Source organism: Heterocephalus glaber, unplaced genomic scaffold, assembly GCF_053883595.1.
Source record: "Heterocephalus glaber isolate CG9 unplaced genomic scaffold, H.glaber_assembly_v1.0 deba00000122, whole genome shotgun sequence".
Lineage (NCBI taxonomy): Eukaryota > Metazoa > Chordata > Mammalia > Rodentia > Bathyergidae > Heterocephalus > Heterocephalus glaber.
The window spans coordinates 69,146,400-69,160,115 of NW_028258138.1; the positions used below are offsets into that span (position 1 = coordinate 69,146,400).

Consider the following 13,716-nt stretch of genomic DNA (forward strand, 5'->3'; position numbering starts at 1 on the left):
TTTGTAATAGCTAAAGCTTGGAAACAGCCCAAGTGCCCATCAACTGGAAACTGGATAAAGAAGATGTGGGGTTTTTTTCACAAAATGGATTACTACTCAGCCATAAAGAATGAGAAACTAGAGTCATTTATAGATAAATGAATGCATATTGAGACCATACTCAAGTGAAATAAATAAGACACACGTGTAAATACTGAACAGTTTCTCTAGTGTGAGAAACTGAGTGTAAATAAGGATTAAAAGGATTAGTAACTAATAATTGATACTTTGAAACAGGAAAAGGTCCAAAGGGGTAGGGGTGGTGGGAGGAGATGAAGAAAGGAAAGAATGGAAAGGAAAAATTATGAGGAAAGAAAAAAAAAAGGAAATGAACTATGTAAATAGGGAAGGGTGGAGGGGTGAAGAGCGCACAGGGAATGGGGAAAAAATAAGAACCAAGATACATCATGTACAGGTACAAGCACTCAATGATAAATGTAAACGTATTGTAAACCTAAAATGTACCAATAAAAAAAAGAGAGAGAAATACAACTCAGCGCTCTGAGTTCAATTACTGTAACGAACAGGCAGCACACAAGAGCACAACTTATTTGTCCAGATAAGTGCAAATGTTAAGACTGAAACTACACAGGTACAGATTGATCAAAATGCATTTTAGTCCCCAAAATAGTTACAGGCAACTAAAGCATATCTTGCTTGAGGGCAAGGAAATAAAAAATGAAGAATAAAAAGTCACAATCCAGAAAATATTTTTATAAAAGTGAATCAAGTTTAAGTTGCTATAACTATTTTGAGGCCCAAGAACCATCTCTTATCAGTGTGGTTTAGTTTTAGGAAAAATTTGATGATCTAATAAAGGATTCTAGTTAACAAGACAACATAGTAGGCAGTGAATTTATGAATCTTGGAATTTTATTTTAGTCCTGCCAATATGACTAACTGCCCATTTTAGAGACCACATGGATTTGTATAAAAATATCCTCTCTCATGAAAATGCAAAAAGAACAGCTGGAGAACACTATCAATGCCACAAAACCTATCAAGGACAGAAAATCAGAATGAAGATGTGCCCTAACCACATCTCTCAGAGCTTTCAGATTAAGTATCATTTTCCTTAATAGAACTTGCAATATTTTTAAAGTTTGTGGACTTTTCCGTTTTAATAACAGCACTAATAAAATAGCTGTATTCTTTGTGTAACCTAGAAGAGATAAAATGTAGGCACCATGTACCAATAAAATTTTTTTTTTAAATGTAGACCCCTATGCCAGCCTAAAGAAAATTCATTATCAGAGAAATGCTGAGAAAGTTCACAGAAATCAAGTAAAAGGATGGGTGACACTGATTGTGGTACAGATATGATATTTACCACATTTATGGCCTGCTTCAACTGACCCTCTCATAGCATAGAGGATCTGTCCATGATAAAAAGGATTTAAAAGAAAAAAGACGTACATATGTAGCCTTCACCAAAGTGAGCCAATATCAGTTTTAAAATAAAATTCAAATATTACTCATATTTTAACCACTCTTTATAATCTACAACAGATGATGATCGTTTTAATTCCTAGAATAGAAATCATCATAACATCTAATTACATTGATGGGAGGCGGGCAAGAGGAAAGTCAAGTAACTATTTTAGGGGAAAAAAAAAAAAAAAATATATATATATATATATATATATATATATATATCCAGCCATATAATATCTGCTGCTTATGTTACTACCAATATTCATACTATTAGGAACTATGTCTCCCAAGGCTAAAAGATTCCCAGGGCAAAAGCTGAAAGTGAACAAGAGGTTACCTAATTTAACACAATCATTTTGCAAATGAAAGCAGGCCTGGAGCACTGCTACCTGAGATATGCCCAGGTGGCTATGTCTTGGATGAACTCTCATCTCCTGGCTTAAATTAGGGAAGATCCTTACAACAAAAATTGCTGTTAACTAAACATGTGCTGCATGCCAGGCACTATGCAGGACACTTTATAAAGATGTCAGATTTCATTTAACTTCGTTCTTTTCAACACAAGAGAAAAACCATCTCCACTTTACAAAATAAACTCCAGCTTGGAGTATTAAATAATACTCCTAAGGTCTTATGGCAGAGAAATGGCCAGTCAGGAATTCAAACTCAGTATGTCTGACTATAAAAGCCCCAGAAACTTTTGCACAATGCTGCTGTTTCCCCCAGAACATTAAATGTGTACATCCAAACAATTCACCTTGGACAAGATGGACTCAGAAATACTATACAAATGTATAGGTTTTATGTCCAAAAATGTTCACTATAATATCAATATCCAAAACTTAGAGACAACATAAATGTCCAACAATAGGGAAACAGCTAAATAAATTATGGTATATACTTGCTATTAGATACTGAACTGGTACTAAAGAATGAGGTACACCTACATAACAGATGTGGTAAGATACCTATATGAAATTGTTGTTTTAAAAATAGATTGTAGAACAATATCTATCCCATGATTTAATTTTAAAAGAAACATGATTTCAAAGAGGCCTGAAAACATGCACAGTAAGCCTGGGAGGGTAGATGCAAGGTATGAGTCACTTCTTACACATTACTGCACTGTTTGAGTTTTTAAACCTAGAATGTTTTACCTTTGAAATTTAAAAAATTATAATACAAAGTAAAACCTTAAATGAGTTCATTATTTATTTTTAAATTATGCATGCAAATACTATTGAATGTCTTCCCAATTACATATTAATTGTATGCCCACTTGCCTCTAAATCAATTTTTTAAAACTCTATATTCTTTTATAGTACACTGACATTTCAAGCATACTCGATGGACCCACAGGGCTCCCCAGATCCTTTAAGAAACTTTATAGGTTAAAAACTACTTTTCTTAACAATAGCAAAGTTCCATATGCTTTTTTTCCTGAGTTGATATTCGCACTGAAGATATAGAAGCAGTGGTGGGTGAAACTCCGAACATTTTATCACAGATCAGGGCCTTGGCATTAAATTGTACAAGTAGTCACTGTAGCCTTCACTATTATACACTTACAGTTTAAAAGGAAAATCCAAAAGGGGTAGGGGAAGTGGGAGGGGTAGGGGAAAGGAAAAAAGGGAAAGGAAAAATTATGAGAAATGGAAAAAATGGAAACAAAGTCTTTGTAAATAGGGAAGGGTGGAGGGGTGAAGGGAGGGCAGGGGAATGGGGAAAAAATAAGAATCAAGATACATCATGTAAAGGTACAAGTTCCCAATGAGAAATGTAAATGTACTGTATACCTAAAATGTACCAATAAAAGAATTTTTAAAATAATAAATAAATAAATAAAAGGAAAATCCAGCTTCATTAAAGAATGCCTTTGATGGGGCACTAACAATGATTTTACTAAGTCTTGAATTTTTCTAATATTCTGAGTCACGGAATGGGTATTATAAAACATTAACCACGTACACTACACATCACAGCACTAGTGCGACCCTGTGAGCTCAAAGCTAAGAGGACCTGTAACCATTTTTAATAGGTCAGCAGGCTGACTTGAAAGAACAACTACAAACAGATTATGGTCATTCAGATCTAACAATCTGAAAGACACTTTCTCAAAACTGAACAACCTTATACTATCATTGCAAGGGAAATAACTAACAGTGGTTTATTGCCAATTATAAAACTGGAGCAAATATTAAAATTTTGGAAAACTCTGTTATTTGATACTGTAAGCTTAATAGCTTCACAATGCTGGAAGAATGTTCTGATGAAATCAGTGGTGATGTTAACAAAACAAAATTTTTTATATTCTACAAGAGATTAACATACGTAAGATATATATTAACACAGTGAATCAATGTTTTCCAGTGACCAACATATAATATTTCAAAAATCATGCATGGTAAAAGGACCATTCAAATTACAAGACAAACCAATAGATTTTAACATACCGAGAAAGAAATACTGGATGGTTTCCTATTCCACATTGCAACTAATCTTTCAGAAAATGCCACATATCATATTTTGGTAGGATATCAAAGAATATCCAAAATTATTTGAAAATGCTATCAAAAATATTACATATCTGTATGAGGTCAGATAGTCTTCATACACTTCAACAAAATCAAAATAACATATCATAATAAATGGGATACAAAGGCAAATATCCAGACATTTAAGAGATTTCCAAAAATGCACAACAGCAATACTAATATTATTTTGTTTGGGGGAAAAACACACTACTTGTCATAAATATATTTCATTTATTTAACATTTAGTGAATTCTCTTATTGTAAGTAGATCAGTTTTTAAATGTTCTCACTCAGTTTCTAATATGGTGAATACCAATAAACATAGTCCACACAAACAAAAGCTCTTTGAGAGCCTCAATAATCTTTAGAGACCCAATAACCTTTTTTTTTTTTCTTTTTGGTACCAGGGATTGAACTTGGGTCCTTGGGCTTGCGCAGCAGGCGCAGCAGGCAGCAAAACCACTGAGCTAATTCCCCGGCCCCAATAACCTTTTGTCAGAAAGTCTGAGGATCTCTGCAGTATACTAAACACATTTTCAAATGCTTTGCATGCTCTCTTAAGTAGTGGCTAACAAGATCAGAGATAGCAATCTTATTTACCCAACAAGCGTTAAGTGAACTGTACTACAAGCTTTCCTAACCAGTAAAAGCCTTAAATGCCAGCGTAATGTGCAGATGTTAACATCACAATAAATGATGTTTGCCACACTGCAGTCTCTGTTCTTCCCATGTATTTTGTGTTCTGGCAAATGATCTTTGCCAATGGGGGCTGGCAGAGACTATATAACTGTTAGTGATAGTCCAGAACCATAATAAATGTGTGCTGGCCGCTGGTTTTTAAACTATCTTAAGTTCATGATTGGGGAGTCAACTATGAAGAGATAACTTCTGACATCTGGAAGGATCATAAACACTGCAAACTGAGATGACAGTTTATTAGGGTATAGATCATAGCTGGCATAAACTATGAATGTAAATATGTAAACTTCAAGAGAAGGGAAGGGAACGGGAGGAAAGATAATGGCCAGTCTCCACTGGCAGAAGGTTATGATGTCTCCCACATGGGGCTAATTTAGTTAATGCTCCTGTTTCTAAAGAATTATCTCCAACGATGTGCAGAAGAAGAGGAAGAGCTTAGATTACTACTGTGTTTTGACTTCTAGTTATAACATACAGGACTCAAGCCTAAGAATACATACACCAGATACGGAAATGAGAAACTTCAAGGTTCACAATGGAATGCTAACAGCTTGAGATAAAAACATAAAGCAAAACCTACAGAAAGGTTATAAAGCAAAAACTACATAAAGCAAAACCTTCAGAATTCTTTAGGAAAAAAAATATTTCAAAGAAGGACAGCGTCAAAGTTTTAGGATTACAGATAAGCTAAGAATCAACTTTAAAATGTTTATAAGAGTGATACATTTTTAAGTAAACTTTTAAACAAGTCATAGAATATTTTTTAAAGCTATGAAAATAGATGTCTATCATCTCTTCCACAAAGTATATACTAAAACTTAAGGATGCGTTGCAGTTGACAAAGTCACATCACTCTCAAAAGAAAATTCAAACAAAAACCCAATTTTTCTTTGAAAAAGAAAAACACAAAACTCTTTTCAAGTAACCCAAAAACACAGAAGTACCACCTATATATCTGTAAACATTCATTTACAAGTAGAGAAAATCTATATTACACAGCTAGTCATGGAATAAGGAGCCAATAGCTAGCAATAACTATGTCCACACTCCCACACACTCCACCAACACCCACATTCTAAGGTGATTTCTGGGTCTGCCTGGTTGGCTCTACATGGCTTTTGCTTGTTTGTTTGAATTAATTCTGCAACAAGTAGAGCTGAATAACAACTGGAAGCAACGGGAATGACTGAATTACTTTCTTAGAAGAATATGACACTACTCAAAAAGAAAAGAAAAATCCTCTAAAATGGGAGAGAAAAGTAATGGTGGAAAGAGGAGAGAAAAAATCAACATTAATCAACACTGAGAACACAGGAAAGAGAATTTACATATGAACAATCAAACTTTGGGCAACGGTGGGGAAAGGGTTTTTCTAAGTTAGGACTTTATTATGCTTCCATTTATGTGATCAACTTTGGCCTGGATTTAAAATTCTTACAATTTTTTAAAGTATCGGACTAATGAGTTCCTTTTAGACTGTCCTGGAAATAACTGTATTACATTAAGGTTGAATTCACAATGTCATATTGTGCTATTACATATCTGTCACCCTGAATTAAAAACTACACTGACTTTCCAATCCCACACATCTATTACACTTTAACCATCTAACCCCAGCCCTAAATCACTGATTCACAGCTGGTGAAGATTCTTCCAAAGTACTCAATGTCATGCAAGATTTTCCTGAACTCAGCACTCTAGGATTTAAATTTCTTTACCAGCAATAATTCTCTAAGTAAAAGTATGCCTCTAATGTTAGTTTTCTCTCTCTCTCTTTCTCAAGCTCAAAAAAGTTAACTGGTAAATGAAAACAAACCACTAAGTAGGTTTTTTTCAAAGGACTTTTGAATGAATAGACTTTGTGCCCATTGGCAAATGTGTGTTGGTTTAATCCTATACTGGAAACACATTAATTTTAGTGATGCTTATTAAAATATGATTCTTCCTCTAATACATGAATGAGGCACAGTTGCACCACTTCTGTCTCCGATAATCGCAATGATACACTGGTAGCAGATCAGTGGTTGTGTCTATCATTTATAAATTAGGAAACAATTACATTTTCTCTCTTTGACTTCACTTTCTAAAACTTCAAACCATTGCAAATGTAAACTGCTACTATGGTCTCTTCCTTAGAGGACAGCAAATCTGATACACGAGGATCAGTTACACAAACTTTCAAGAAAGAAAAAAAAAAATCCTTCCCACAGTTTAATAAGATAAGCTTAACCCATGAGTAAACTAATTAACGCTCCACTTTTAAGACTAAACTCTAATCAGATGGCTTTTTGAACACCACCCAAGAACTGACAACCTCTTTTAAACCAGTTGCTCCCAGAAGTATGAGCAGGAGAGAATTTCAGATCCTCCAGATGGTCAGGAGGCTGCTGCTCTCAAGAGTGCCAGCGAGTACTCCTGGAACAAAAGAGAAAGGTGAGGTGTCTGTGCCTACTGCAAATGACTAGAAATGCCCACCTCTCACCTCAAATTGCTTAAAATACTTAAAAGGTTGAGTATAAATTGCGACCATCTGTCCAGATAACAACAGATTTCAAATCCTTATTCCAAATAAACTAGTTATAGAAGAGAATTTTAGCAGAACACCAACAACTTTGCCAAGCTTCTCCCAACTCCACAGGTACTGCCAATCCCTTGTTTTGTCTCATTTACTGCACTAGAGTCCTGTGCATCAGCTCAGCCCCTTGACACTAAATCACACGGCTTAAGTATGAAGGCTCACAGGAGACTTTTCATTATAAATGTTTCTATTATCAAAGTACGAAAACACATTTGAAAATGTGCCATTTGCTGTTAATGGGTTGGGGTGGGGGAGCAGAAACAAGAAAGTCCCTTCCACCTACTGCATCATTACCTTTGGGACTGACAACAGTTCTAAGGGTAACATTTTTTTAAATGAATGGTGATTTAATATTTACATTGCTTCCTGACCAGTCCATGTTGAATATATGATGTGTTAAAGTTGTCTTCTCTAAAATTTTCATACAGTAGCTGTAACCTTCCATGTAGGTCAAACCACAGATTTTTACTAAAAAGTGAATCCTTCCAAAGTATTTACATAATTAAATGTACAGCTAAGGTATTGAAGTTTACAATAATTTTTTCAAGTGCCATTTAGAAGGTTAATGTTTTTTATTTTCATTTTATATGGTCTTTTCTTTCTTTTTATAAATTTTCTCAAATGTCACTTGCTATTTCAAGGAATCAAAGTATAAGAAACACTAGATGCTTTTAGTCCACTGGTAGAATGATACAGAAGTTAACTTTTCTTCTAGAATACGCCTGCACTTTATCTTTCATATCTGTCTTTCAGGGGCTTCCTTTGGCTAAAGAAGCCTAGCCACTCCCTACTATGGGGCAGTTCAAATTCTACTCGAGGTCCAGATCAAAAGACAACATTTTCATAAAACGTTCCTTGATATCACCATAATCATGCATTGTAATCATGGTTGTATATTCCCTGCTTTATAAATTATTTGTGCATGCTCACGGCTCACTTTAAAACTGAAAACTCCTAAAGGGCTGCAGAAAAACTCCAATGCATCTGTTTACTCCACTACTCCCTTTCCCCACCAGATACCCAAACACACAGAGTGGTAGCTTTGTAAATATTTGTTAAACAAATGAACACGTTTTTGTGGGTAAAAAGTGTCTCTATGGAATATATTATCAAAAAGGCTGAAATGTCCTTGTAAGCCTTTAAAAACATTCTCGTATGGCTTAGAAATAGTTCTGCTGAAAGCAAAAGAACAAATCAGATGACCTTGTAAGGCTGATTCTGTGAATTACATCAACTCTTTAAAAGTACTGCCTAATAATTCAAAAACAAACTTTACACAAATGCTATTTACAAAAAGAGACTAAAAATATATTGTAATATATTATGTTTAACAAGATTTTTCTACCAAAACTTTGAGCCTCTTCTCATGGTAATATCTATAAAGTTTTCAATTATGCTCAAGGATTAAATAAAAAGACTATTCTCTTATACACACATGAAAGAAATGGAATAGAGAGAAAACACTGGCCCACTGAAATGGTAACAGGACAAAATTAATTTGGAAGCACAAGTTCACAAAATGTACACATTGATGTGACTTTATTATCTGTATACTGTCACTAAAAATATACGTACTGAACTCCAGGAAAGTTATCTATAACTATGATGATTATACCTTCACTAGCTGCTGCAGAAGAGGTACACAAAAAGTTTGGATATTCTTTTCTGTCCTAATAAATCTGTACAATTTAAACTGACTGAAATTGGGTTACCTCACAATCTACCAGGCATATAATCAGTTCAAATGAGGTCATAAAATGACTGGAAACAATACTGGTATCTCCAGAAAGAAACAGTGTTAACCATAGTAACCTATAAATCACCAAACCTGCTTGTTAAATAAAAGGGTTAGCGAAAACCCTTCAGCATAAATCTCAGTAAACCTCAGCAATCAGTTAAATGGGAGAGAAAACTTGATCCCCAGCACAAAGCACACACAAAAGCAGACTGCAGTTTATACGGTGAAAATCAAAGTCTCCTACGATGGCTATCCTGAGAAAAGAAAATGTAAGAAAAATTGGAGTGGGAAATTAAATTTTAATAATAAATGTTTTTAAACCGTTAACGAGAAACAAAGATCAGTTTGGTGTCCTAGTGCTGTTACAGTCTGTGTATTTTGCGAGACAATTCCTTTAGACATGAAGCTAAAGTGTAAATAACTGTTTTCTAACGTAATGCACCACATTAAATGAATTATTTCTACAACAAATATTTTCAAAGCGTGCGCATGCTTCTTAAAGGTTATGGTAAAGCTTCAATTTGAAGTTCTCCAGCAGTCTCGGGTAAGGGAATCTGATTCTATGTACTGTTTCTAGCTGGACGACGGAGTGCGAGAGTTCCGTTATCTCGAATCCAGGGTGAGCCAGGCGCTGCGGAGGAGCGGAGCACCTGTGCGGCGCGGGCGGCGGGGACGGGGAGGGGGACGGGGACGGGGCGCTCCCGCAGGGAAGTGGGCTCCCATCCCTGCCCGCGCGGGCGAGCTCGGGGACTCACCGTGCAGCGAGAGCAGCAGCAGGGGCGCCAGCCCGCAGACCCGAGAAGTCATGCCGGCAGCCGAGGCGCGGCGGGCCTGGGGCTCTCGGGCAGCCCGGTCCTCCCGACCCGCCGCCCAGCCGCCAGGACGAAAGACGCGCGGAAGCGACGCGGAAGCTCCGCGGCGGAGCGGCGGTCAGAGGTGCCCGGGCCACCTCGCGCTGCCCGGCCCGCCGGCCCCCGGAGCCCGGGGAGCCACTCCCCCAACTCCCGCCCGGCTCTCGGGCCGCGGCCCCGCTAGCCACCGCGCCGCCCACTCGCCCGCTAGGTCTCCAGGGCAACCGCGGCTCCCGCGCGACGCCTGGCGGCCCCCGCGGAGCAGCGCGCGCAGCTGCCTGGGCCACCTGTGCGGGCGCAAGGAGCCTGGGGCCGACCCCCTCCCACGGGCGTCAGGGTGCCTCCCGCTAGGAACCGCTCGGCCACGGAAGGTGTCCGCCAAATCCCCAGAGAGCCCCCTCGAGGTGACCTAGCAGCCTACATCACAGCCAACGTCTTTTCTGCTGCAGTTTTTGGGTCCCATTCTATGTGATCATCTCACTTTCAATCTTCTCTTCTGAAACCTAAATAATCTGAAAGAACTTGACTCTTGCAAAATTAAAATCGAGGCTTGCCCTATAACTCTTATGGTTTATGGATTTGTCTGGATACCCTTTTGCCCTTCTTCCCTCAAAAGAGCACGGAGACCGTAAAATGCTCCTAGCTCCCCTTTTCTGTCAGAAACTGCCATCTTCTCTTGTCTCTGTCAGAATTTATGACAACTTCAAATATTTTTTAATTTCCATTACAACATTAAAGCTCTCTTAAATCAACATTTAACTTTTGTTGGGGTAGTTGTTACTTTAGCTGGGTTTTACTTTTTGTTTCTTGTTTGTTTTGCTTGTGCTAGACCTTCAAACTTTCTGAAAGTGTTTGACTTTAGTCATTCTCTAACTACATCCTTCCTTATAAAGCCTCACCTTCGTAGCTTTTCTGTTTAGGTCTCTGTTCTGTTTTCTAGCCCATAGTCACTCTGCTTTCACACCCAATCTGTGACTTCTAACTTTTAGAGTTTATCTGTCCAGACACTGCCAGACCATTTTTGCTCAGTTTCTACAGCAGCATAGACTGGGATTGTTGGGGCCATTCAGAGCTTCTTAGGTCTCATCTAGCAGGTACAGTCCTCACAGGGCAACTCAGATTCAAAAATAGGAAGCACAGAAGAAAGGCAAATATGTAAAACGTTTTTACAACATACATTTGGACATGGATTGGAAGATACATGGAAAAATTAAAATAAAATCAAAATGGTGCAATTTAGATGTACTTTTTCGTGTTTTGAAAATGTGAGTGTTACATTTTCAAATAAGGAAGAAGCATATTAATCATTTTTAACAACAATACATTGAAAAGATAAATTTTCATTATGAACTACAAATGCCTCACTTTGCTCACTGCTTCACATTTGTCTTTTATGCTATGATACCACCAGCTAACTTGGTCACATCCTTTTAAACTCCAGAGCACAGATTGGATTTTTCTTTTCTCCTTTCTTGCACATATTCTCGCAATCTAGTCCAGTCCCAAGGAGAGCAGATAAGCAAAATAAGGAGAAAAGGAAACAAGCTGAAAACTGTTAAGTACTACTCAGAGCATTCGCTCTGCTTCATCACAGCCCCTGGATTTAACTGTATAGATAGAATATTTATTTTTTATTAAATAACCTAATAATTTAGGCTTAAAAGCCCTGATAAAGCAAGTTGTGTCAATTCATCAAATATTTACTAATTGCATTATGTAAGGCACTGAGTTGAAGGTTAAACACAAAGCATAAGATATGATCCCTACCCCAAAATACTCAAATAAGGTCTTCATTGTACCTAAGATATATATGCATTCTGCTGCCGTGAGCTGCAGAAAAACAAGTTCTCCTGTCTCTGTCACTGCAATGTACCTCTGCATTGTCTAATGAGAGCTGGTGAGGTATTGAGAGGACAGAGTGTTCACAATTTGGTGGAGGGAACCCTTTTAGTAGAAGTGTGACTTCTGAAGGGCGAGTGGGGACGATCAGATTTCAAGAGGCAATCTGCTGCACTGAAGCTTGGGGCCAATGAACACAAAGGAAGCAGAGCAAGAATACTGGAAACTCCAGGTGCTGGACACAGAGGCTTTCAATAGTGTACTCCCACGGGACATGAAACAAAAATATGGTTTTTAATTCACAGAGATAATACCACTGCATGTACTTTCAGTAGATTTATTAGTAATGACTTTCACTAGCCTTTTTATCCTAATTTGCCTTCTGATCACAGTAAAATTTCTTTAAATCCCTTCAGTAGTCTGAGTCATGAACAGACATCACACATTATAAATTATAAATTTCAAAGTGCTTTCATGGTTATTATGTAATCACGACAACCCCAGAAGGGAAAAAGGTATGGATTATAATGTCCTCCTCACATAGGATTATACTGAATCTTGTATTAGCTTTTCATCATTGAGACAAATGCCTGCGAATAAGAACTTAAAGGAGGAAAGAGTTATTCTGGCTTCTGGTTTCAGAGGTTTCAGTTCATGGTTGTCTGGCTCCAAGGTAGAAACATCATGGTAGAAGGGCATAGCAGAAGAAAGCTGCTCACCACATGGCATCAGAAAGCAGACCACAGGGAAACAGGCCAGGGACCAGTTATAGTCCCCAAGGTACCACCCTATAATCTACCCAGACACATCCAGAAGTATCTTTTACTAATCTTCTAGGCATCTCTCAAGCCAATCAAGTTAATAATAAAGATCAACCATTTTAAGTGTCAAAGAGACCAAGCTACAGGAACTACAAATACCAGTAGGTAGAAATAGAACAAATGTCTTTTAACGTTTACTCTATAGCCTTTTCTACCACATCACAAAGTTTTTTCTTTCATCTCTAAAGACCGACACTTAAAGACAGCCTAGTGTCTTAAAGCTGTCACCAAGAAACACTGAAGTTGCCTCACTCTACCTCACCCTCACCCCACCAACACCCACCCTCCACCTTAGTAACAGTAAAATTTAGATGAGATTGACCCTACTCCCACCTGTAGGTAAGGGACAACTGGTCTAACTTACCAAGAAAAAATTAGAAAACGAAATGACTGGGACGAAATGACTTGGTAAAGAGGCTGCTATTGTTGTAGTAGTAATCTTGCCACACAACCATTAATGACATGGGAGTAAAGTCAACGTCCAAATACTTGAATATGTATTACTCAAATTCAAATTTTAAATCTAGACATGCTTTTCTTCTTAAAATGCTAAATGCTGGACAATTTCTTTCCACAATCAGTTAATTTGCATTCAAAATGGAAACTTAATTTATTGTTAGCTCAAGAGAATCATAATTAAGGAAGGGATAGAGGAATTATAAGGCTTTCCAAAGCTAAATATAAATTATTTTTAAATTACTCATCTTAAATTATTAATAGTTCAGTTTCCTCTCCATTCATGTACATAAATTAAAGGTTAATTGCATTTAAGTTTTGCTTGATATTTGTCTTCGGGGTGTTTTTTATTATACCATCATTCTTAAAGTCAGGAGAGACTTGTTTGGTTCTTTGGGCCAGTGATTCCTTCTGCAACTATTTTAATACAGCAGTTTAGAGCCAGATATTGTCTAGGGTAGAACTTGGTCCTTTTAAAAGTAAACCTTGGGAGGAATTCTTCCCCATTTCCCTTTGTAAAGAGTACGGAAAATCTCTAACAACCCACAATGTGGCAAAGAAACAGACCTGAGGACCAGTGGAACAGATTAGAAGATGCAGAAACAACACCAGACACACTCAGCCATCTCATCTTCGACAAAGGAGCCAAATACCCTCACTGGAGGAAAGATAGCCTCTTTAATAAATGGTGCTGGACAAATTGGGCTTCAACTTGCCAAAGATTAAA

General features: G+C 37.4%; 1 protein-coding gene across 3 annotated transcripts in view; it reads right to left on the reverse strand.

Moving 5' to 3' along the window:
* Positions 1–10,090, reverse strand: part of Igsf11 (immunoglobulin superfamily member 11) — a 160,844-nt gene extending 150,754 nt beyond the window's left edge. The window contains exon 1 of one of the 3 annotated variants that reach the window (XM_021263276.2): positions 9,778–10,090. In XM_021263276.2, coding sequence (XP_021118935.1) covers positions 9,778–9,829 — 52 coding nt within the window. In that variant the 5' untranslated portion in view covers positions 9,830–10,090. Of the gene's footprint in view, positions 1–7,020; positions 7,042–9,777 lie in introns of those variants that run through there. The other 2 variants (XM_004835677.4, XM_087215843.1) reach the window with 2 other exon arrangements.
* Positions 10,091–13,716: the final 3,626 nt, after the last annotated feature.